Genomic DNA, 26,733 nt, shown 5'->3' on the forward strand with positions numbered 1-26,733 from the left:
ACTGGCTGTAATGGACTTCCAAGTTGTGGAATAAAGGATAAAATAGTTGAGGCTTGTGGATAGGGAAGTTAGTCTGAGATTTAAGAATGAGGTTCTGTGGAGTCTGGACAATGATGAAACCAACACCATGATGTGAATGAGGCTTGAGAAAACATCCAATCATATTACAGAAAGTGTGTCATAAACAGATGGTTAAGAGTTAATGTCTCTTTTACCTGTAAAGGGTTAAGAAGCTCAGTAAACCTGGCTGACACCTGACCAGAGGACCAATGGGGGGACAAGATACTTTCAAATCTTGGCGGAGGGAAGTCTTTGTTTGTGCTGTTCGGTGTGTTCGTTGTTCACTCTTGGGGCTAAGAGGGACCAGATGTACACCCAGGTTTCCTCCAATCTTTCTGGATCAGTCTCTCATGTTTCAAAATAGTAAGTACTAGCCAGGAAAGGCGGATTAGTCTTATGTTTGTTTTCTTAACTTGTAAATGTATATTTTGCTGGAAGGATTTTTACCTCTGTTTGCTGTAACTTTGAATCTCAGGCTGGGGGGGCGCGGGGGAAGTCCCTCTTGTCTATATGAATCTGAATACTCTGTAAGCATTTGCCATCCTGATTTTACAGAGATAATTTTTACTTTCTCTTTCTTTAATTAAAAGCTTTCTTTTTTAAGAATCTGAGTGATTTTTTCCCCTTGTTTTAAGACCCAAGGGGATTGGGTCTGAACTCACTAGGGATTGGTGGGGGGAAAAGGAGGAAGGGAATGGTTAATTCCTCTTTGTTTTAAGATCCAAGGAGTTTGGATCTGTATAGCTTCCCAAGGCAACCCAGGGAGGGGAAAGTCTGGGGGGGGGGAAAGAAGGGGGAATTGGTTATTTCTCCTTGTTTTAAGACCCAAGGGGTTTGGGTCTTGGGTTCCCAGGGAAGGTTTTGAGGGAACAGGAAGTGTGCCAAACACTATATTTTTGGCTGGTGGCAGCGTTATCAGATCTAAGCTAGGAATTAAGCTTAGAAGGGTCCATGCAGGTCCCCACTTTTTGGATGCTAAAGTTCAAAGTGGGGAAAAAACCTTGACAAAGTGTAAAAGCTGTCTGTGGCCAAACAAAAGGAAGGAAATTTTCATGGCAAAGCAATGTCAAATGATATACTGGAGGCAGTAGAGAAGCTGAAGGAAAAGTTTAAGCAATGGCAGAAAGTAAGAACTGAGGACAGTCATGAGGAATACAAGCTGGCAAAAAGCAATTGAGGAAGATAAAGGTCAGGTACTTAAAGCCTTACATGCAGGACTACTTTTGAAGGAAGGAGAAAAAAAGGTGACACCACAAGGCGGCCCTGGTAGCACTTAAGAAGATGTTCTAGACCAAGAAAACAGAGTTGGCAGCAGATTTGGGTGGCATAAGAAATCTCAGGATCAAGTGAAGCTGTTTTCTAAACTCAAAGACAGAAGGTTGTTGGGTAAGAACAAACTCTAGGCCAAGTAAGGTACTCTTCTAAAAACTAAACCAAATTTTCAAAACTGGAATTTGGTCATAGGTGCTGACCCCCCCGACCTCTGCACCATCCTTGCCCCATCCCCATTCCACCCCCTTCCCCTGGTCCGCGCCCTGCCTTGTCTCTTCTCCGCCTCCTCCCCTGAGTGCGCGGTGTCCCTGCTCCTCCCTCTCCCTCATGGAAAGTCCTAAGCACTGCCAAATAGCTGTTATGTGGTGGGTGGGAAGCACTGGGGAGGGGAGGATCAGTGATGTGGCACACTTGGGGGGAGAAGGTGGTGGCTGGGGTGGAGGGAGGTTGGCTGCCGGTGGGTGTGGAGCACCTGCTAATTTTTCCCTGCGGGTGCTCCAGCTCTGGAGCACCTGTGGAGTTGGCGCGTATGGATTTGGTGCAGTTTGATGCTCAGGGTGAAATTTGATTAATAATTTGTCCCCACCTCATTAGTATGTTGTTGTATTGTTCCTAATAAGAGTTCATAGTAACTATATATGGGAAAAGCATTAAAGGAAAGTTTTAGAAACAAATATCAGGTGTCTGAAGCTCTATCTGCATGGACACTAGATGTCAATGGAGAGGCATGTCTAAGCAAACTGTACAGAAAGTTGTACAATTGCATTATTTAAAACTACATTGTTTCCCCCTTTTCTAATGAATTTAATACTGCTAGAAGGTGCTGGGCTGATAGCCCTGAAGATGGAAGTCTCTTAATAATTCTTAGGAGAAGATTTGCAACACAATATCAGTGCAAGAAGCTCTTGATACCAAATTGATTTAACTCTTATCTGGTGGGACCACCCAGTGATATGCAAAGCTATTTCAGTCATTCAAACTTTGGTCCCTTTGCTGAGACAATGAGGAGTCCAAAACTTATGATATGCTTATCTCATAGAGCTGGAAGGGACCCTGAAAGGTCACTGAGTCCAGCCCCCTGCCTTCACAAGCAGGACCAAGTACTGATTTTGCCCCAGCTCCCTAAGTGGCCCCCTGAAAGACTGAACTTATAACCTTGGGTTTAGCAGGCCAATGCTCAAACCACTGAACTAGCCCTCCCCCCCTTACCTGTCTCCCTTGCAACTGAAATGTGACAATCAGCTTATTTCATATTGGCTATCAAACAGCAGTCAGAGACAAATTACTTTTATTCATTATGGTCCTGAGCTGAATTGGAAGAAATAACCTAGAGGTAAAAGGTTCCATTCACATTTCCACTCTCCTGAACTAGTCAATCCTCTACTAACATTTTTATAATATATGCTAAAGCACAGCATCTGATGGATGGCAGGAAAAAACAGCTGGGAGATCTTGCTAGTGTTCTCTGAAAAGAAATGGTTATGACACCAAATTGAGCTGTAAATTATTAGTAAATTGAACTGCACGCTGTGCTACAAGCTTAATTAAATTAATTAAAGCCAGTGCTAATGGATGTATACAACTCATAAAATGGTTGAAGTAAAATTAAAAGAAGCTAGGGAGATGGTGGATAAAGCTCTTTTATCGTACTTTTATGTCTAGCTCTTAGAAGTAGGAAGCCAGCACCTAGAAGAATCAAAAATGGGAGGATCAGTAATGTACGCTCCACATACAATACAAGTTAATATTATATGTTCATAAACCAACAATTATGAAGCATGTACCAGAACAGGAGGGGAGAGGCATGAATTGCTTGGAAATTGTAACAATCAAGCTGTTAACAGCTTTGATTATCAGCATAAACAGAAAAAAGAAGGCAAGATTGTTACTGACAGTTGGTGCAGCATCATTAATGGACTGAGCTTTGACAGAGAGGAAAGAGGAATAAAAGACTGAAAGAAGGCCAGAACTGGTGGAACGGAGGGGGCAAGTAGTAGGGCACAGGGTGATGAGATTATGGATTTAAAAAGCATCTTGGTCATAAAGTTCCCTGAAGATGAGATTTTGGTTATGGATATGATTGTAAATAGGAAGCCAAATGGGAATACAAGACCAGAGAAGATGTGACAGTGTTTGCATATACAGGTGAGAAGGTGATAGTAACATTCTGAACAGACTGGAGTGATTCTGAGAAGCCATGAAGAAAGGAGCTGTAATAATAGCACAGATGCTTGTCTACATTACTCCACAGGATGAATGTGCAAGTAGTGGCAGACACAGGCTATGTTGTGAGGTGAAAAAGAGAGTGTGGAGTTAAAGACAGCTCCAGATTTGCAGCTGAGCACTGAAAAGAAGACCAGATGAGAAATCTGGAAAGGGTATCTAAAATGTCTAGTAATTTTTATGATCTAAATCCTGAACTCCCTCCTCAGAAACTCCACAAAGCTTCTCTGATGTGGAGCCTATGGTTATGTCTACACTGCAATAAAGAGCATGGCATGGCCAGGTTAGCAGGCTCAGACTGCTAAGCTATAAAGTTGCAGTGTTGATGTTTGGGCTTGATCTGAGAGTCTCAGAGCCACGCTCCTGACCAAGCACCGTGAGCCTGAGTCAGATGACGTGGGCCATCGGCACAGACTCTGTGGTTGCTCTGGGGCTGGAGCACCCACAGGGAAAAATTAGTGGCAGCCAAGCTTCCCTCATCACCTGCCCCACCTCCTCCTTCTCCCCCGAGTGTGCCGCATCCCCGTTCCCCTGCCTGCCTCCCAGTGCTTCTCCCTGGCCACCGCCAAACAGCTATTTGGCGGTGTGCTGGGAGAGAGGGGGAAGAGCGGGAATGTGGTGCACTCAGGGGAGGAGGTGGGGCTGGGATTTGGGGAAGGTGTTGGAATAGGGGCAGGGAGGGGGCTGGGCTTTGGGGAAGGGGTTGGAATGGGGGTGGGGCAGGGGTCAGGCAGCACAGAAGAGGTTGAGTGGGGGCAGGGACAGATGGAGGGTGTCGAGCACCCAGGGGAAAGCGGGGAAAGTCACCCCCTGTGACCTGGGCTCTAATACTTGGTGCCACAGGTTTAGTTTATTGCAGTGCAGTCATATCGAGTAGGTTTTATCTCTGTTCAACAGGTTATTGTAACCATGCTCAATATCATTTGTGACAACATGGTTTCTGATAGATCAGATGGCATATTACAGTGCAGGATGTCCTAAGGGTTTTTCACCTTTTTGGCTATTTGAACGTTTGTTTGTTTTTGCTATGATAAGATGTGTTGGTCACATGAGGCCCTAACACTTAAACTCCAAAGATGTTTATTTTTAGACCTTTGCAGCAGCCAGCACGCTCCTAGTTGAACGTGGCATATTACAAGATCACAGGTTTTGAGATTTAGGTTCTTCGTTCAAAGAATTGTTAAGTGTAACCAATAGAGTCAGTGTTGGCTGTATAAATAATCAGTTGGGTCAATGAAACCCTGGGATTCCTATTCAGTAGAACAGATTTCCCCCCTAATTTGTCGATAGTTCAAGATTATCACTGAATGCAGAAGAATGTCTTGCCAGCATTTATCCAAGCCAGATTCATATAGATAATTGATTAATTCAGCCTTGGTGTAAGTGATGTGACTATTGATTTTCAATGAAATTACACTGACTTATGCCCAGGGCTGAATTTTACCCTAAAATACTATACAGGACATGCCTGCACTGCAATTAAAAACCCATGGCTGGACCATGCCAGCTGACTCGGGCTAAGGGGCTGTTTAATTGTGGTATAGACGTCCAGGCTCAGACTGGAGCCCGAATCAGTTGGTATGGGCCATCCCCAGGTATCTAACTGCAGTGTAGACATACTCTTAGCCTGTCTGGGGAGAGGTACTGGTGATATAGAATTCTGTTATCAATTTCATTTAGCTTTAAAACAGATGTGCAATATTCATTCTTTGAGATAATTTTAATAAAAGCTTCATGGAAAGAGGTATGCTTTGAAAGAATTTTATTTTCTGCCAAGTGAAAACTGATTCATTCTGTTAGGGGGCATCAAAGCCTCAGTCACTTTGACTTTCTTTTCTTAGCACTCCTACTAAGAAGAAAAACAAACAAAAGCAGTTTTATCCTGTATATCACACTGAAGGATCTCTGCATCCTGGTTGCTAAGCCCAGGCTCATTCTTGCTTTTGTTAACATTATTCACTCTGCCAGAAAGAGTACAGAAGGTTTTGTCTTCAGTATCTACAATGTTATAGGGTATAAACACATCTCCAGTGATGTAACAAAGCAGATGTTGGATTGGAGAGACTGCAGACATGCAGTAAACTGAAGGTACATGCTGCAGCCATAGCCAGAAAGGACCAGCAGACATCTAGTCACAGGGAACTAGCACCAAGTGAGTCCTATGTAGGCTCATGGTCACAATGTTTTGAGAATTCTGATTTGTTCTTTCAACATACTTTACAAACTTATTGATCTAGTCTTTATGCTGTTTATTTTGCGTTAGATTACATTATTTATAACAATACTGTGATAGAGAAAACACCCTGTGGCAGGTTGCCCAGCCACTCCAGGGTGCCACATGATGTACTGGAGTCCCACTGAGCCCACTTGTTCCACCAGCATGGGCTCCCTCACCCTGTCCTGCTGTGCCAGGCCCTCAAGCCTCCTCTGGCACACACACATAGGTAGGGACACGCCCAGCTGCAGAAAGACACAGACACTGAGATCAGCTCTGCATGGGAAGAATCAGCTAGGGGATTTCCCAACACTCAAGTGCACATCCCCTCTGGGGCGTAAACCCAAAATTGTATGGGCTTTAGAATGAACAAAAAACAAGTTCATTAACTACAAAAGAAAGATTAAGTCATTATAAGGTATATTAAACAGCTCAAAGCAGATTACTGAGCAAATAAACACGCAAACTAAACTTAATACACTAAAAAAACTGGCTGCAAGTAGTCATTTCTCACCTAAATGTTGTTTTAAGCAGGTTGCAGAGATTCTTGAAGATAAACTGCTCTTGCTTGCAGTTTAGAACTCCACATATTTCTTTCACAGGTCAGACACCTTCTAGCCTGGGTCCAGTCCTTTCTTCCCCCGATCAGTCTTAGGGCATGTCTTCACTAGCCATCTTTAAGTGCTGGCTACAGCAGCGCTTTAACGTGGCTGTGTAGTCACAGTGTAGCACTGGGAGAAAGGGGAATAGCTACCAGTGCTGGGAGCAGCTTCCAGGTCTGGTGTGCTGTTCACACTGACTGACACTTTACAGCGCTGAAACTTGCTGTGTTCAGAGGTGTGTTTTTTCACACACACCCCACAAATGTTAGTATCCACACAGTTAAAGTGATCTGGGCCCTGACTGGATAACTCAGAGAGGAGAAGGTCTGTAGGCAAGGGCAGCATTTGGCTCTTTGTTATAAGGCTCTCTCCTGATCTTTATTTTTTCTGGGCAGTTCTGGGATTTTTTTTTTTTTTATACAGATCACTGACAAGTGGTCCCTTAAAGATAGCTTGGAAGAACTGTGTTCACTTAGTCGCAAATCCAGCTTCCCTTAAACAACCAGAAATTGTATTTTGTAATATCAACCAGCAGAACACCTAGTGTGTTCCCCTATTATCCTAATTTTACATTGGGTTGCAGATGCTTAGGGTTTGTCTACATTACTCACAGGCTCGACGGGCAGCGATTGATCCAGCAGGGGTTAATTTATTGTTTCTAGTCTAGACACGATAAGTTGATCGCTGAGCGCTCTCCGGTCAACTCCGGTACTCCACTGGAGCAAGAGGCACAGGCGGAGTCGACGGGTGAGTGTCAGCAGTCGACTCGCTGCAGTGAAGACATCACAGCAAGTAGATCTATGTACGTTGACTTCAGCTACGTTATTCATGTAGTTGAAGATGCGTAACTTAGATCAATCCACCCCCCTAGTGTAGACCAGACTTCAATTGAGGTTAAAGGCACAAAGTCAAGCACAATAGAAGTTAGGTATTATATATAACATCTACGTTGCTGTGCTCAGATCAATGCTGATAGCACTATCAAAAATAACTAATTATAGGAAGTAGTGACATAAAGAGATTTATTTATTTCACCTCTAAAGAGACAATCTGGAAGACTAATCTGATTATTTTTCCAAGTAGAAGGTAACATGAATTATTTTGCCACTTTCCTTGCAACCTTGCTGCTCCTGCTACAAGCATGAGCAATGCTGTTTTGGTATGCAACTCTAATTACTCTCACTGTGAAACTGCACACAAAGCACAAGAGTTTGGTAAGGATAAGGGGAGAGAGAAGTCAAAATGTGGGGGCTTGAGAGTAGGAGTAGGATTAACACAGAAACAATAAAAAGTTATCAGGCGGCAAGAGGGATTAGAAAAATATTACTCTAGAAAAACGTTTGACCAAGGGGCCCTATGGACAACAGCTTCATTAACTATACAGCTCTGTCTTATTCCATCCCTGCAGAATAAGGCAGGGATCTTGTGGAAAAAAGTAGAATGTGATTATGCAATTATAGTAGGGACAGAATTAAGTTGGTCAGTCAGTCATTTTCTAACTTCTGAGTTCTTGACTTTTCAACCTTAGCATTCTTTTGATACAGGGATTTTTCTAGTGAAGAAATATAATGTACAGCTAGAGAGATGGCATAGATTATTATCAGCTATAAATATTCACAGAGTGGGGGATATTACACTTCAAGTTCACTTGACAGGGACAAGTCTCTTGCACAAACTTGCTATCAGTTCCCACACCCACAAAATAAAAAAGTACAAAGATATTAAATGAACCATGGAATAAAATAACTCTGAAATGTGCTTCATGTGTCCTTGGAGGCTTCTCTCTTTGTCCACTGACCTTCAGACAGAAACTAAACAAAGCCCCAGTGTTTATGTGCTAGTCTCCTTTATAGCATGTCGTCCTCCTCCGTCTGAGTTTGGTTGCTGTGTATGGACATATAAACATCCGAAGATTAGTACAGCATAGTTCCTTAGAGCTTTACTAATATTTACTGGTAACACATTTTTATATAAATAGCCAGATTTACACATACAGGGACAAATGAGAAAATTATCAACAAACATTCAAAACTGGTACAAGTGCCAACTAGTGCCAAAAGCAAGGGATAGCCAGGCAGCTGGCTGTCGTGCAAGAGACTTGGAAAGATAAATCATTTTACTCCCTTGGAGCTGCAGACTCTCCTTTTTCCTCTCCCTACTTGCCAAGGATTCTTTTTAAAAGTGCACACTGCCTTTACAGAGACCTCCATACCAACAGTAACACTCCTAGCACCCAAGGGCCAAAGGAGATAAGAACTTGCCAGAAGCCTATTTACACCTGCGGAGTATGGCAGCGAAGTTGCGTCTTCTTATCAGTCAAGGCCATTTTCCATTAAGCTTCTCATTACCAGTCTAGGCACAGACAGATACTGGGCTGGTGCAATGTGTTCTGGTAACAGACCACAGATAAGGTGGTGGAGTAGGGGTGAGATGTGTAACTGTAATAAAGCAGCTTCCAAGAAAAGTACATTCTTCTGGTAGGTGTGTCTACCATAGAGTGTAAGGAAAGAGTTTAAGTCTGTGTCCTCAGAGAGATTTGCTATATTTCATCAAAAGGCTCTGTCTGTATTTTTATTTAATTTTATATTGATATAAAAACAAGCTTACCCCAAACCAAATAATGAAAGCAGCACTACAATGAACATCTTGTAACAGAGACACTGAGTACTGTAATAAATGCCAGAAGATTTCTAATTGGCCTCCCTCATGGTACACACAAAAAAACATTCAGCAGGAGTACTGAATAAGGAGACTTGGGTGTCCCCAGTAGTGCCGCTGGTTCAACAACCATGAATAAAATGTATCTGTCTGTATGGGGGAGTGGACTGAGAGCCACATGGATAAGCCACAGGACCTCTTGGCACATGAGCAAACCAACATGTCATAAATAGTCTCAGCCAATTCTAAATGTGAGAATGAAGCTCATAATTAAAATACATGTTGATTTCTGACCCTTTCTATTGTTGAAAAAGAAGAAAAGAAAAATACTAACACTGACACCATAGAGTGGTGTCACCAAACCAACATCCTTATTCCCCTCAAGACTGGACAAACCTATTTTGTCTCCAACATTATAGTTCCCATTGGTCCCAACTCTTAGGTGTGTCCCAAGCCATGAAGAGGGTAGACAGCACTTGTATGTCTGGCAGGCCTTCAGGGTGCACATAGATAGATACCATGCTCCATGTGCCTGCCTTGTACAAAGAATATAAGTGAGAGCTCCATAATGCAGTACACTGTTTTTGCTCGCTCTAATGTGCGCACACAATAATTTTATACTGAATTTACAAAATGCTTCACATTTTAAGCAAATAACCTTCACCTCATCAGTATAAGGTAGTTCAATATTAATTTAGAGTGAATAAGTGAAGACTCGGCACACCACTTCTGAAAGATTGCCGACCCCTGCATCATCATGGTAAATCCCAAAATGACAGTCTTCTTGAAGACTGAGCACCACCTAGATCAATCTCTAGCTAGGTCCTTAAGTCTGTCTGGATGTTCAATCTACATCCATCATGGGCAAACTTATTGTGCCACCAAAGCTTTTGGTGCTCACCTGATCACTGACCAGATAGTAGTATTCGTTGGTAAATTCAGGGCAACTGCACCTATAATTCCCCTCAGTGGTCCAGCAGGGTCATACATTCTCAGGTTGCCAACTCCCCAGCCATTGCCCTTCTTGGGTGGACACTTAGCCCTCATTCCCTTCTGACCAGTGTGTTTCCAGGGTGCACAGTTCCCTGCCTTTATTGTGTTATTCCCAGCAGAGGCAGCCTGCCTAAGCACAGAGGTTTGCTTTCTCTTCAGAGGCTGGTAATAGAGGGATTGTCAACAGTTATGTTACCACAGTTCTTTCTATACGTCTATTTTATTTTTAAGGTTAAAGCACTACAGAGAAAACAATAAAAGAACCTACACACATGCTAATAAGCCTACCAGAGTTCACCCCAACCCTAACATGAGCTCTGGCTGGAGCTGACCCAAACCCCAGCCAAGGGGTTTCTTTTGTGGTCACAAGTTCATCACAGCTTCTGTTCAGAACAAGCACACTCATGTTTAGTCCAAACTCTTGGCTGCTTCAGCTTCATGAGCAATCAACCAGATTGTCCCAGGTGGTCAACTTCAATTAATATGCCAATCATGGAGGGTTGAAACAGACTACATATTTAAATTGCCCTTATTAGGCTTCAGAGTTAACACAAATTAAGGTGAATGGGGTAGATATTACTCATAAGTAAGGCTGTGAGATAGTCACAGAGGTTACGGAATCCGTGATTTCCAGAGACCTCCATGACTTCAGCCAGTGCTGGCTGGGAGCTGCAGGGTCCCCTGCCACTTGTGGAGACAGAGAACTGGGAGGTATCCCCGCAGCTCCCAGCCACTGCAGATGGCAGGAGGGAGCCCTGCAGCTCCCAGCTGCAGCTCCCAGATACCACAGGGGTAGAGAGGAATCCGCTACTCCTGGCTGCATTCAATTAAGTGGGTATTCACCCACGAAAGCTCATGCTCCAAAACGTCTGTTAGTCTATAAGGTGCCACAGGATTCTTTGCTGCTTTTACAGATCTAGACTAACACAGCTACCCCTCTGATACTTGACAGGCAGCAGGGGGGCCCATGCTGCTCCCGGCCACTGGAAGGGGGATCCCCAGAGTTCCCAGCCATGGCAGCGGGGATCCCTGTCACCGCAGGCAGTAAGAGGAACCCCAATGTTCCCAGCCATGGCAGCGGGGATCCCTGTCACCGCAGGCAGTAAGAGGAACCCCAATGTTCCCAGCCATGGCAGCGGGGATCCCTGTCACCGCAGGCAGTAAGAGGAACCCCCGAGTTCCCAGCCATGGCAGTGGGGATCCCTGTCACCGCAGGCAGTAAGAGGAACCCCAATGTTCCCAGCCATGGCAGCGGGGATCCCTGTCACCGCAGGCAGTAAGAGGAACCCCAGAGTTCCCATCCATGGCAACGGGGATCCCTGTCACCGCAGGCAGTAAGAGGAACCCCAATGTTCCCATCCATGGCAGCGGGGATCCCTGTCACCGCAGGCAGTAAGAGGAACCCCCGAGTTCCCAGCCATGGCAGCGGGGTCCCTGTCACCGCAGGCAGTAAGAGGAACCCCCGAGTTCCCATCCATGGCAACGGGGATCCCTGTCACCGCAGGCAGTAAGAGGAACCCCCGAGTTCCCAGCCATGGCAGCGGGGATCCCTGTCACCGCAGGCAGTAAGAGGAACCCCAATGTTCCCAGCCATGGCAGCGGGGATCCCTGTCACCGCAGGCAGTAAGAGGAACCCCAATGTTCCCAGCCATGGCAGCGGGGATCCCTGTCACTGCAGGCAGTGAGAGGAACCCCAATGTTCCCAGCCATGGCAGCGGGGATCCCTGTCACTGCAGGCAGTAAGAGGAACCCCAGAGTTCCTGGCTGCTGCAGCCAGTGGGGGGACCCCTGCAGCTCCCAGCGGTGACAGTTAGCAGCCCCCTTAACAGCTAGTAGTTTTATAATAGCTGGCAACTTTGGCCATTGCCAGGAGGCGGCTGACAAGGAGGCCCTGCAACTTTGTGGGGCCAAAGATTGAGTGTGCACAACTGAGAAGATAGGGAGAGAAGTAGAGCGAAAAATGTCATACAAGATCTAGGAGGAGCTGGACTCCTTGGCAGTGGGGAAAAATGAGTATGGGCAGTACAGGAATTCAACACCATGAACAGCGGCCAGAGGACAAGCCCAGATCGTCCTCCAGAACAGTTAGGGGGGGTGCAAAGGCGGGCCTCAGCCCCGCCCCCGCGGCAGTTGGGGGGTGCAAAGGCGGGCCTCGGCCCCGCCCCCGCGGCAGTTGGGGGGGGTGCAAGGGCGGGCCTCGGCCCCGCCCCTGCGGCAGTTGGGGGGGGTGCAAGGGCGGGCCTCGGCCCCGCCCCCGCGGCAGTTGGGGGGGGTGCAAGGGCGGGCCTCGGCCCCGCCCCCGCGGCAGTTGGGGGGGGTGCAAGGACGGGCCTCGGCCCCGCCCCCGCGGCAGTTGGGGGGGGTGCAAAGGCGGGCCTCGGCCCCGCCCCCGCGGCAGTTGGGGGGGGTGCAAGGGCGGGCCCCGGCCCCCGCGGCAGTTGGAGGGGTGCAAAGGCGGGCCTCGGCCCCGCCCCCGCGGCAGTTGGGGGGGTGCAAAGGCGGGCCTCGGCCCCGCCCCCGCGGCAGTTGGGGGGGTGCAAAGGCGGGCCCCGGCCCCGCCCCCGCGGCAGTTGGGGGGGTGCAAAGGCGGGCCTCGGCCCCGCCCCCGCGGCAGTTGGGGGGGTGCAAAGGCGGGCCCCGGCCCCGCCCCCGCGGCAGTTGGGGGGGTGCAAAGGCGGGCCCCGCCCCCGCGGCAGTTGGGGGGGGTGCAAAGGCGGGCCCCGCCCCCGCGGCAGTTGGGGGGGTGCAAAGGCGGGCCCCGGCCCCGCCCCCGCGGCAGTTGGGGGGGGTGCAAGGGCGGGCCCCGGCCCCGCCCCCGCGGCAGTTGGGGGGGGTGCAAGGGCGGGCCTCGGCCCCGCCCCCGCGGCAGTTGGGGGGGGGTGCAAGGGCGGGCCTCGGCCCCGCCCCCGCGGCAGTTGGGGGGGGTGCAAGGGCGGGCCTCGGCCCCGCCCCCGCGGCAGTTGGGGGGGTGCAAGGGCGGGCCCCGGCCCCGCCCCCGCGGCAGTTGGGGGGGTGCAAGGGCGGGCCTCGGGCCCGCCCCCGCGGCAGTTGGGGGGTGCACAGGCGGGCCCCGGGCCCGCCCCCGCGGCAGTTGGGGGGTGCAAAGGCGGGCCTCGGCCCCGCCCCCGCGGCAGTTGGGGGGTGCAAAGGCGGGCCTCGGCCCCGCCCCCGCGGCAGTTGGGGGGTGTGCAAAGGCGGGCCCCGGGCCCGCCCCCGCGGCAGTTGGGGGGGGTGCAAAGGCGGGCCCCGGGCCCGCCCCCCGGGCAGGAGGGGTGCTGGGTTGAGAAGGGGGTTTCTCCTCCCCCCGCCCACGTCGAGGAAGGATGCGGAGAGCCGGTCGAGGGACGTGGGCTGCCCCGCCGCGGGTGAGGGCCGCTCTGGAGAGCGCGGTATCCCAGCAGAGGGGGCACAGCCGGGAGCAGGAATGGGAGGCTCGACAGCCAGGCCGCTCTCGAGGTGACTAGAAGTACAGGACCGCTTAACGTCACCCTCACTACATCAAATTCCCGCGTTCTTCTACTGCGCACGCGCTGCTTTCTTTTGCCAATTGACGCCACAATATGCGCATGCGCAGTATTCCCCCTTCTTCCCACAAGACTGGTTTAGTGCTCTATAATCCGAGGACGCAATTTGTGCGCATGTCCCTACTGTGACGCATGCGCATCCTCACGCTTATCGCCTCGGGACAGGTCGACTTGTCTTACCCCCAGCGCATGCGCGGCTCTGCTTCTCCATCGGGCTCAGCCCCGCGCCTCCCGCAGAGCATGCGCAGTTGCGTAGCTCCCGTTCGGAGCGGCTGGTGTGACAGCGGCGGCGGGAGTCCGCGAGCGCCCTGAGGAGGGAGGCCCCGAGCCCGCCGGAGCCAGCCGGGGGAGGCGGCTCCAGTCTCCGGCACGATGAGTATCGAGATCCCGCCGGGCCTGACCGAGCTGCTGCAGGGCTACACGGTGGAGGTGCTGCGGCACCGGCCGCCCGACCTGCTGGGCTTCGCTGCCGACTACTTCACCCGCCTGCGGGATGCCCGCGACCAGGAGGCCGCCGCCGGGGCCCGCAAGGGGGTCAACTTCGACGGGGAGCCCATGCAGACCGAGTCCAACGGCGAGGAGGAGCCCGGGCGGGACGACGAGGACTCCGACTCCGACTTCGAGCGTAAGGGCCGGGCCGGCGGGCGGAGTCCGGCTCCCCGGGGCAGCTGTCGGCAGGGGGGCGGGGGCTGGCCCCGGCCCCGTCCCCGTCCCGCGGGGGGATGTGGGCAGCAGGAAAGGGCGCCCCCTGCAGGGATGCGGCTCCACCTGCCTGGCCCAGATGCCCCTAAGAGCCATAACGGAGGCAGGTGGGGGGAGGGGGCACAGTGTTCGTGCAGAAGGGGAAAGGCAGATGGGCTGGGCTTGGGTCCTCGGGTGTGCGGTTCCTTATTTCCGGCGTTTTGTGGTCAAAGTGATGGACAAAGCAAAATAGCCACTGACAGCGGTAATGTTGGCCGTCCTGTGCCCGGGAGTGCCTCCCTCGGGAAATGAGGCACAATTGAGAGGAATGATGGCAGGGAACTGTCCGGGTCCCCTTTTTCCTAGCGGGAGGGGAACGGGCTAGGGCAGTGGTTCTCAAACTTTTGTACTGGTTACTCCTTTTACATAGCAAGCCTCTGTGTGCGACCCCTTTTTAAATTAAAAACACTTCTTTACATATTTAACACCATTATGAATGCTGGCGGCAAGGTTGGGTTTGAGGTGGAAGCTGAAAGCTCGTGACCCCCCCCATGTAATAGCCTCACGACCCGCAGTTTGAGAACTCCTGGTCAAGAGGCTGTCAGAAGGTTATTCTCCTGTCAGCATTCTTCCCAGGCTGTGTTCTCTGGGCTCATCCTCCTGCAATCCTTTGTTATCGAGAGATCTGTTTGATGAATTCCACAGCAAAAACCTTAACAATCCTCATCCCTCCCTAATGTCCTGGGTCATTTTAGCTGCAGATTAATACTAGACACCGTGGTTTGAATGGGGGAAGGGAATCTAGGGGTGCTGTAACCCACACTTTGTCCTTGGGACATGAGCTTGCATTGGAGTGGAGTCTGCTAGTAATTGTTTCTTAGCTTCCTTTGCTGGGCTTTTCTATCTGTGTTCCTTTGCCCTTTTGTTATCAATACTATTAAGAAGTTATATATTTGGGTTCTGAAGTGTTCTTGCCCATAACAAGTAGATATGCAGTTGAAAAGGCAGTTTGCTGTACAAAGTTAGGCCTTTATTCCACTGCAAGAGAGACATCCCAAATAAATTTGTTAGTCTCCAAAGTGCCACAAGGACTCCTCATTTTTTAATCTTGGAGGACGTAATCAAATGTAAGCAGCTACCCAGTAACTGCCCAAATGGTACTGTAGGGTCTGACATGAACCATCAAAGATTGAAATGTCCCTACTGCAGAGTATGCAATATGTAAGATCATGTGCTTTTGTGTGGCCTTTACAATACTTACCACAATGTGGTTATTTCAGGATAGAGTTGCAAACATAACTGTTTTTCCTTGACTTTGAGTATGAACTTGGTGCTTGATGTTTTTCTATGTTTATTTAAGATTGCACACTATTATGAAGGATTGAAATCTGTTGCTAACTTTATTACCTGGATTATTAAAAGCTGATAATTCTAAACATCTAATATCCTTTTCTCCATTTATATGGTGTTTTTTTTGGGTGGTAGTGGTGGGTGCTAAGCTCAGTGTACATAATGGGATGCTGGTGTGGATGTATCTTAACTGTGTGGGCAATTCAGTGTCCTAAATAATCATAATTAGTTTAGGGCATCTAATGCTTTTTTCTTCCCTGGGGAACTTTCCTTCTCTGTGAACCTGGTGGAGGTCGGAAGGCTCATATGCTTTTTTTGGTTCCTGTCCCGAGCAGGTATAGGGCAAAAGGGAACACTTTTTAAGTGTTTATCCCCTGAAAGAATCCTCTGCTCTGCTCTACTGTTGCAGTGGAAAACATAGTAATTATGTATTGGAAGAGCAGGTAAAAATGTACCTGCTTTAGGTCTTGTACAGAGTGCTTCCTGGTTTAATATCAGAAGTTTGCAAAATGTCATTTTTAAAGCACCATAGCACCTTTTGGGGAAAAAAGCAATCAAGAGTTTCAAGTCCTTTAAAAGTGTTGTCTTCTATAAAGTGATATCAGGTAATAGAGGAAGCATCCAGTCCACCTGTGAAGGATAAATTGAAGCCTTTGTAGTCCTTTTAACGGTCAGTAATAATTACTTTGCAAACATTGACATATCAGTTAATACTGTTCACATTTAAAATATGAGTTGCCTTATATTTTCCTATACTGTACTAGCTAGGTAGGCTCGATCTGTTGTCTATGTTTTGTGGGGGAGTGATAGCTCAGTGATTTGAGCATGGCCTTCTAAACCAGGTTCTGAGTTCAATCCTTGAGAGGGCCATTTAGGGAACTGGGATAAAGATCTGTCTGGGGATTAGTCCTGCTTTGAGCAGGGGATCGGACTAGATGACCTCTTAAGGTCCCTTCCAGCCCTAATAGTCTATGATTATGGAGTTTGGTACACTGAATCAACTCACTTGAGCAACTCAGTTTGTGCAATGCTTCATCAGTTTAATTATTTTAATGTTTTGGAGGAGGAGAACGATGGGTATTGGTGCTTGTTGATGTGTTCTCTTCAAGTTGTCAAATGCAGTTCAGTTCGGGTTGGTTTCAGAGCTTTTTGGTGGCATAACAGCCTCTAACATTAAAGTGTTTTAACATTTAGCAGCATATTCACCAAATAAACAAGTACCTCCATATTTGATAAATCTTTGGAAATAAGGAAGGCTACAAAGCATAGTACTACTAGCCCCATTTTGCCCTGGGGGAGGGCAGGATTAAAAGTAAAATAACTCTTTTTATAGCATGCTCTTTACACATATTTTGCAACTTATTTGTGTTATTGCATGTTGTAATGCTAAAACAGTCCAAGAGATGAATGTCCTATTTGTAAAGCACATTATTTATGGGCACTACATAATAATAACAATAAATAATAATAATTAAGGCTAGAACTACTTCTTTTACTTTGACGTTGTTGCAGCTAACAGTGTGTGCCTTAACTTTTTGTAATCACAATATTATTTTATACCCTGCTGTGGCTTTCAGAGTCCAAAAAGAAATAGGATTTCAGTGTCTTTTAAAGTTTTTAGGTTACTATGCTAGATCTTGGAGGGAAGCACTAGCAAACTTTGACCAAATTAAATTAGGCCCTTGGTTTTAGAAGGGAAAGTGTGGTTTAAAAAACAAACAGTTCACCCTGTCTTATATACAACTCTATAAACTATAGAGTTGTATACAATATATATTTATGTATAAATGCTGAGAGTGTCTGAGACCACAGCAAACTTTGTTATAGACATATTTTAGCATAACAGGATATATTTTGAAAGTGTTTATGAACGAACAGGTCTTGAACAAAAAGAATAATGTATATGTAAAAGTGTAATGATTATACATGAGACAACATTTTGCATCCAAGAACCAATTCCTACAGTTTTAAGTCTGAAGGATTAACTAAAGGTAACTCCTGTTAGTGTTAATGGAGTTACGGTCAAATTTTCCTTGCATTGATGAGACAAGCTTAGGGGATGTAAAATATATAAGATAAATATAGATACAGTACTGTTGAATTTAGTTAAATTATGCATCTAGTACAAGAAGAAATTTTGATAAGTAAACTCTTGAATACAATCAGAGCAAATACAAAAAAACCCGAATCTGATGAAAGGGGACTCTGCTGCTTTAACATTTGGCTAATTATGTATGCTAATGGATAGAGGTTTTCATTCTCTTTACTTTTTATTAGTGATTGTTATGAGTTGGCTTACCCTGTGTTCAGGCTATGAAGAAAATAGTAATAAGCCATGTATTTTCTTTCTGTTCTAATCAGGTTCTTGGACATAACATGAAAGCTTTGGCTGTGTGTCTGTCAGGTGTGATGTGTTATCCGAAGCTTTTATTCTTTCTATATGTATATTTGATTTTTAGTACCGTATTTTATTTGTTACACAATTGAATTATGCTTCATATGAACAATGCAAAATTAGGGAATCTTCATTTACATCTAGAAAAGATGTATGAAGAATCTTTAGCAACGCAAAAGGAATGTTTGATGAAAATGTTAACAAAAAGAGGGAAGGAATACAAGCCAAAAGAGAGAGAAACAGGTTAGAATATTTAGATATCTTAAATGTATTTAAGTCGGCAGGGTCAGATAAAATTCATCTAAGGGTACTTAAGGAACTAGCTGAAGTGACCTCAGAACTGCTAGCACTTACTTTGGGCTTGTCTACATCAGAAAGTTGCAGCGCTGGTGAGGGAGTTACAGCGCTGCAACTTTGAAGGTGTACACATCTGCAGGGCACCACCAGCGCTGCAACTCCCTGTTTGCAGCGCTGGCCGTACTCCCGTTTTGTCTCGGGTGTAGAGGATCCAGCGCTGGTGGTCCAGCGCTGGTAATCCAATGTAGACACTTACCAGCGCTTTTCTTGACCTCCGTGGAAGGAGGAAGCCTCTGGTAATCAAGCTGGTCTCCTTTCCCGGTTTGCTCTCTCGTTCCCGGAGCCCAGAGCAAGCAGGTCTCCTTCCCTGCGGTTTGCTGGGTGGCTCCGGGAACGCGAGAGCAAACCGCGGCGAAGCGGGTCTCCTTTCCCGGTTTGCTCTCTCGTTCCCGGAGCCCCGAGCAAGCAGGTCTCCTTCCCTGCGGTTTGCTGGGTGGCTCCGGGAACGAGAGAGCAAACCGCGGCGAAGCGGGTCTCCTTTCCCGGTTTGCTCTCTCGTTCCCAGAGCCCAGAGCAAGCAGGTCTCCTTCCCTGCGGTTTGCTGGGTGGCTCCGGGAACGCGAGAGCAAACCGCGGCGAAGCGGGTCTCCTTTCCCGGTTTGCTCTCTCGTTCCCGGAGCCCAGAGCAAGCAGGTCTCCTTCCCTGCGGTTTGCTGGGTGGCTCCGGGAACGAGAGAGCAAACCGCGGCGAAGCGGGTCTCCTTTCCCGGTTTGCTCTCGCGTTCCCGGAACCCCCCTTGAAGCCGCCCAACAGCGCTGCAGTGTGGCCACATCTAACACCACTTGCAGCGCTGGTTGCTGTAAGTGTGGCCACTCTGCAGCGCTGGCCCTATACAGCTGTACTAATACAGCTGTAACAACCAGCGCTGCAAAACTTTAGATGTAGACATGGCCTCAGAGAGTTCATGGAAAGCAGGTTTAAGTCCCACAGGACTTGAGAAAGGCAAACATAGTACTTGTCTTTAAAAAGGGGAACAAAGAGGACCCAGGGAATTACAGACCAATCAGCTGAACTTTGATACTTAAAAAGATACTGGAACAAATTATTAAATAATCACTTTGTAAGCACTTGGAGCATAAAAGCCAGCATGGATTTGTCAAGAACAAGTCATGTCAAACCAACATAATTTCTTTTTTTGATAAGATTACTGGCCTAGTGGAGAGTTGATATATCTTGATTTTTTTTGTATGGCTTTTGACAAAATTCCCTGTGACGTTTTAATACGCAAAGTAGGGAAATGTAATTGAGATGAAATTACTCTAAGGTTGGTGCACAATAGGTTGAAAGATCATACTCCAAGTGTAGATATCAGTGGTTTCCTGTCACACTGAGAGGGAATATCTGTTGTGGTCCCACCGGGGATCATTTTTGGGTTGTATTATTCATTCTGTTTAATTACTTGGATAATGGAGTGGAGAGTATGCTTATAAGATCTGTGGGTAACAGCAAACTGGGAGGGGTTGCAAGCACTTTGGATGATGGGATTGGAATTCAAAATGACCATGAGAAATTAAAGAATTAATTTGAAATCAACAGTATGAAATTCAATAAAGATAAGCGCAAAGTACTACACTTCAGAAGGAACAATCAAATACAGAGTTACAAAATGGGGAATAACTGTCTAGGTGGTAGAACTGTTGAAAAGGATCCAGGGCTTACAATGGACTCAAATTGAATATAAGTCAGTAATGTGCTGGAATATACCTAATATTAAAGTTTTTTTAAACAACAGCAACAAAAAACCACCCAAAATGACCAAACTAAAACCCAGTAAGCCTGCCTCATTCTCCAATTGCTCTAGTCACAAAAGAGCAAAGAACCATCTTTATTGTTGTGAGTTAGTGTTGATTATTTTTTTCTACATCTGGATAAATGGCTTGATGAATTAATACAAAGTTTAAATTTCATCAGATTTTCAATACCATTGTAATTTTACACTATTGGGAGACCTCACATTTACTTTAGCCTTCTGCTGGGAAAAAAAATCTCTTGTAAACTGAGTCAAACTTCAGATACAAAATGTTGATACTTTAATAGGACAATTGAGACTTCTGATACAAATCTAAGCAATATACAGTGCATAGTAGATGCTTACCTCTCTTACAGTAAGACATTTTATTAACAGTGCTGTCACAGGGGCAGCTCTGTAGTGCCCCCTTTTGCAGGGCCAACCATGGCACCGCAGGTGCTCCCTACCTCTTTCCGAAAGAGTGGGTGCCTGGAGCAGGATAGCCCAGGCCAAAAGCTTGACATCAGTCTTAAAAGTTAAGTAAAAATAACACGCTCAGAATTTGGCTGTTTGTGTATTTAAATAAACACAACTTCAAAGGCAAGTGCTTAATTGCAATGCTTGAAGGCAAGACCCTGACCTAATCCTGGGATTCTGAGTTAGCACTGATGAGCTCTTCCTCTGTGCCAGCACTGTCCCTGAGAAGAAGCAGCCAAGCCTTCTTAATTAGCCTGCTGGCTCCTGATTTGTTAGTGTCTCCTCCTGGCCCTTCCAGTCCTGTGGAGGACCAGAAGTGTTGGTAGCCTGGACTTGAGTGGGTTTTCCTTGAGGAAGGGGATGTCAGGGCTCCAACACCTCCAGTAGCAGCCAGAGAAGGCCTGGCAGACCCCATCACAAGCACCTACTGGTTTGGCTTTATTTTAAGCCCATGTTCATTTTTGTTCACCATATCTCAGTCATCTCGGTCAATTACAATCCTTGCTGTTATTTATATTAACTTACTAGTCTCTTTTGATGACTCATCTGTTCCTGGGAACTTAGTTTATGTTTAACATCCTTTGTGTAAAATTACTTCTTTTGTATTCTCTATTTACTTTGTTTCCTAATTTTTTAATTGAAACCTAATTTTTGAAGCTTCTGAACTTTTTTAGTTTAATATATTGATATCTCTTCTACACTAGCACGTTTGGTAGCTTTGGAAGCTTCAACTATATTCTCTCTTTTCCAGTGAGAATAATCCCATCCCCCTTTATCTATCTTCATATTTTACCTTTTTCAGCCCTAGTGTTATAATTATTGTCCTGTAGTGCATTGGCTCCAAGTCAGTAGTAGATTGCCTGTGTAGATACTCTAGTTCTACCAAATGAAAGATTATTTATGCCCAAGAAAAGGGTCATTTTCCACAGCACAACCCCATGCATTTTTAGAGTATAATGGATATTTTAGTTTTCTTTGCTCAACTGTTGCCATGTAAGTTTTGCAAGCTAATATTTTATTTTCCTCTTTTCTCCCTGGCTAGCATATTTGTTAGGGAACATTTAAAAGAGATCATTTTTAAAAAAATGAATATTTAGCTTTCTTTACATAAAGAACAATCTGCCTGCTGGTCCCAAGCAATAGTGGTGAAATCTTTAATCAGCTCCTCAGCCATCATTCTTTCATTTCTGCTTGCAGTTGGTCCCAGGATATTAGAGAGACAAGGTGGGTGAGGTAATATCTTTTATTGTCCCAGCTTCTACTGGGGAAAGAGACAAGCTTTTGAGTTACTCAGAGCTCTTTTTGGAACCTTGTGCATTAGGAAAATGTGTCCAGGACCCGTTGAGCAAATAAACTAGTGCTGTCAGTGACATGAATGCAAGCAGTGCATTTTTTTTAAATGATCAGTCTTGTCAAAAGTCCTGTCAACTGGAACAGTTGCAGAATTGGCCTAAAGCAACTTTGAAAACACTTGGTTGCCTGTGGTGAATAATCTTTTAGATCTTGAATATGGGCTAGTAATTGTTCATGGCAGTTTTATGAGGCTGGACTAAAGTTTGTGATGTATTTTTTTTACATTACTGTGACCATACCAGTACTTAATAAAAGATTCTTTAAAAGCTTGTGGAGCTGAGAATTGGCAAGATTAAAACAAGAGTGAGTAAAGATTAGTAATATCAGATGAGCCCAACACAAGTGATATGTGGCAGACACTGATGCCTTCACAGAGTTAACCTGATGTCCAGAACCACTTGATTTCATTCAGCATTGGGTTGCTTTAATACACAGTAGAGTTGCTGAGCATGAAAGGCTAAGATTCCACTTTGTTTGTTTTGCATGTCCATAAATCTGCCTTAACCTCTAATCCTGTTAATAAGAACAGCTGACAACAGTGGGTAGTAAGAGGCAGCACATTTGTTTTACTAAACTACAAAGTCTCTTAATCTCTAAGAAATAATTTCTAAGGTTAGCTCAAGAGTCCTCAATATCAACCATACTGGGAAAAGATGAAACTACTAATCAGCTCTTTAGCAATACATCAATTGCAATTTTGTAGAGTAAGCTAGAACACTAATATGAAGAGAGAGAAATTGTTTTTAATCATACTATTATTGTAGGAGAAGCCCAAAGGTTTTTCAGTAGAGGTAGGAATTCTAATGTTCGACCTATAAAAGTGTTTTGATAGTGAGCTGACTAACCAGTGCAGGCCAAAGGCTCTTGCAAAAGATTTTTTAAAAGTGGGATTGTTTTCTCTTTTGCTGCTTTATGATTTATAAAGACACCCTAAAGAGTATTTGTTAAAAACAAAAAAGGTGGCATTTATATTTTAATCTCAAGAATGTGAGTTCCGGTCTTCCTTATGTGGGAGAACCTTCTGGATATCATGGAGGGTGTATATTAGCTCTCAGACCTTAATCGGAGGGACAGGGATGTTGAATCTTTAAGAAGGATGTCTTTTCTTCAGAGTGTTAGTAATTGAATTTAATAGGTGTTTAAAATTCTGTTTTTTGTTTTGTTAATAGTTTGACTAAAAGCGTCTCCTCTTACAATTGTTCATTTTTCACTCATGAGTCTTAGTACCATTTCACTAGTACAGGTTGAACCTCTCTAGTCCTTCACCCTTGGGACCTGACCAGTGCCGAACCAGAGAATTTGCCGAACCATGGAAGGTCAATATTGTAGTGAGCGGGTCTCTTTATTTTTATCTCACTGAGGTGAATAAATGGAACAACGCTTGCAGTGCCGCCTAGCCAAGGCTTGCCGGCTGTCTTCGTAACAAAGTGTTAGTATTGTTACACAATGTTACTGTATTGACACAATGAAATAAGTAGATAAAGCATAAAAAACAAAAAATAAAATCATGCCAAACTAGAGAGGTTCAACCTGTAGTACAATCACCACAGTCTTCTAGGGTAGAAAAACTGTCAATTTCTAATGTAAAAAACCTTTCCTAGACCTTTTAACCCTTCTTGTAAAACAGCAAGAACAAGTAGTTAAGGTCTGTACGCATCTTAAAGAAAGAATGAAAAAATCTCCAGGGGGAGGGGAGGATTACAGAATAGAGACATGGGAAATGGGAGAGAGAAAAGACAAAAATCTAGCGTATACTAGAAGAATGACCATACCACTGCGTCAGTCCAAGGGTCTTCCGACAGTGGCTCATGCCAGGTACCCCAGAGGAAATGAACAGAACAGGTAGTAATCAAGTGATCCATACATACCCTGTTGCCCATTCCCAGCTTCTGGGAAACAGAGGCTAGGGACACCAGTTGGGGTATTAACCTAGTCTTCCCCAGTTTGGTAACGACATTCTCTCTTTTCAAACCCCCCCCCCCCAGTATTTTCAGTGGAATAAAGTATACTTTATTAAGCTATTGTAAATTGTTGCTTTCTGCTGCTAAGAAAGTGGCTACAGCCACAGATGAGGTGAAGTAATTTTGTATATAGTTTGTGAAATGTTTTGGAATTCTTCAGGAAGAAACATGCTAAATATATATTATTTATTAATGCTGAACATTTTAGAATAAAAAATTCCTAACTCAGTTTCATCCATTAAAAGTGCAGTGTCCTGCATTTGCTTACTAATATTTATAAAGTTTTATAAAGAATTTTAACATGTACGTTTAGTGCTGCAGTGGGATTAATACAGTAGATAAAAATCTACTAGGATCTATCTGAAAGCTAAATGGGTTTACATGAAGGATTACTGCAATGCTCTTTACAACAGACTTGTTTCTATAAAGAGCTAGTATTTACATCTGAATGATAATCCCTTGAAAAAATTTTATGGTGGGAACTGTAACGTAACTTTAGCTACACAAATGCACTCCTGTAATTATATTATAAGAGTTTTGATTGCTTCCAATGACTGAGTTGATATTCATATTTATTAATCAAATAGACATTAGGTTTGTAGAATTATGCTATTTTGGCTTATCTCTTGTTTATTTTCTGAAATATTCACAAGTACCACCAATTCTACAAAAATGGCAAGGTGCGAAGCACCATGTGTCTTCTTAGAATGCTCTTATGTAGCACTGTAACAGATGACTTAGGAAGGAGGCAAGAACATAGTTTAGGGAGGTAGGTAGTGAGTATTTCTGAGGAATACTATACAAGATTCATCCAGTGGGCATGACAAAGGGGCAGTAAGGAGACACTAATACCAGATATATACTGGATATATGGACTCTCTACTCAGACCCTATGCCACCAGCACTCCCAGCTATCTCCGCGACACCACTGATTTCCTGAGGAAACTACAATGCATTGGTGACCTCCCAGAAAACACCATCCTAGCCACCATGGATGTAGAGGCTCTCTACACAAACATCCCACACACAGATGGAATACAAGCTGTCAGGAACACTATCCCTGATGATGCCACAGCACAACTGGCTGCTGAGCTCTGTGCCTTTATACTTACACACAACTATTTCAAATTTGATGACAATATATATCTCCAGATCAGTGGCACTGCTATGGGCACCCGCATTGCCCCACAATATGCCAATATCTTCATGGCCGACCTGGAACAACGCTTCCTCAGCTCTCGTCCACTCACACCCCTTCTCTATCTACGCTATATTGATGACATCTTCATCATCTGGACCCATGGGAAGGAGACTCTGGAAAAATTCCACCATGATTTCAACAGCTTCCACCCCACCATCAACCTCAGCCTGGACCAATCTACACGGGAGGTCCACTTTCTTGACACCACGGTGCAAATAAGTGATGGTCACATTAACACCACCCTATATCGAAAACCCACCGACCGCTATGCCTACCTTCATGCCTCCAGCTTCCATCCCGGGCACATCACACGATCCATTGTCTACAGCCAAGCACTGAGGTACAACCGCATCTGCTCTAACCCCTCAGACAGAGACCAACACCTACAAAATCTCCACCAAGCATTCTCAAAACTACAATACCCGCACGAGGAAATAAGGAAACAGATCAACAGAGCCAGACGTGTACCCAGAAGCCTCCTACTGCAAGACAAACCCAAGAGAGAAACCAACAGGACTCCACTGGCCATCACATACAGCCCCCAGCTAAAACCCCTCCAACGCATCATCAAGGATCTACAGCCCATCCTGGACAATGATCCCACACTTTCACAGGCCTTGGGTGGCAGGCCAATCCTTGCCCACAGACAACCTGCCAACCTGAAACATATTCTCACCAGTAACTGCACACCACACCATAATAACTCTAGCTCAGGAACCAATCCATGCAACAAACCTCGATGCCAACTCTGCCCACATATCTACACCAACGACACCATCACAGGACCTAACCAGATCAGCCACACCATCACTGGTTCATTCACCTGCACATCCACCAATGTAATATACGCCATCATATGCCAGCAATGCCCCTCTGCTATGTACATCGGCCAAACTGGACAGTCTCTACGGAAAAGGATAAATGGACACAAATCAGACATTAGGAATGGCAATATACAAAAACCTGTAGGAGAGCACTTCAACCTCCCTGGCCACACTATAGCAGACCTTAAGGTGGCCATCCTGCAGCAAAAAAACTTCAGGACCAGACTCCAAAGAGAAACTGCTGAGCTTCAGTTCATCTGTAAATTTGACACCATCAGCTCAGGACTGAACAAAGACTGTGAATGGCTTGCCAATTACAGAACCAGTTTCTCCTCTCTTGGTTTTCACACCTCAACTGCTAGAACAGGGCCTCATCCTCCCTGATTGAACTGACCTCGTTATCTCTAGCTTGCTTGCTAGTACACATATATATACCTGCCCCTGGATATTTCCATTACATGCATCTGAGGAAGTGGGTATTCACCCACGAAAGCTCATGCTCCCAAACGTCTGTTAGTCTATAAGGTGCCACAGGATTCTTTGCTGCTTTTACTAATACCAGAGTGTCAATTCTGCATAAAGATCTGTGCATACTGAGTCCTTGTGAAATCTTGCAAGAGAGAGGCCTAAAAGAAAGAAAATATCATGTATAAACTTAATCATTTTGTTAAGCTGACATCCTTCCTCAGCTGATGCAGTGTTTGGTGGAAGGTTGTTACAGATGTTATGGTCAGGGTGCAATTCTTCATGGGTAAACTGAATCATTCTTCCCTCTCTAGGGATGATTTACTAACTTCTGCATCCCACTGTGAAGATTAGCAGATGGAGGGGACTGAGAGGGAAAATTTTCTCTTATT

General features: G+C 45.6%; 2 protein-coding genes across 2 annotated transcripts in view; one reads left to right on the top strand and one right to left on the bottom strand.

Moving 5' to 3' along the window:
- The window catches only part of LOC127053211 (uncharacterized), a 361,256-nt gene that overhangs the window by 47,575 nt on the left and 286,948 nt on the right, over window positions 1-26,733 (bottom strand). The window lies entirely within an intron of this gene.
- The window catches only part of PRKAR2A (protein kinase cAMP-dependent type II regulatory subunit alpha), a 138,540-nt gene continuing 125,168 nt past the window's right edge, over window positions 13,362-26,733 (top strand). The window contains exon 1 of the mRNA XM_050957510.1: window positions 13,362-14,172. Within this exon, the coding sequence (XP_050813467.1) occupies window positions 13,920-14,172 (253 nt within the window). The 5' untranslated portion in view covers window positions 13,362-13,919. The remainder of the gene's footprint in view (window positions 14,173-26,733) is intronic.

Source organism: Gopherus flavomarginatus, chromosome 6 (genome assembly GCF_025201925.1).
Source record: "Gopherus flavomarginatus isolate rGopFla2 chromosome 6, rGopFla2.mat.asm, whole genome shotgun sequence".
NCBI classification, from domain to species: Eukaryota; Metazoa; Chordata; order Testudines; family Testudinidae; genus Gopherus; species Gopherus flavomarginatus.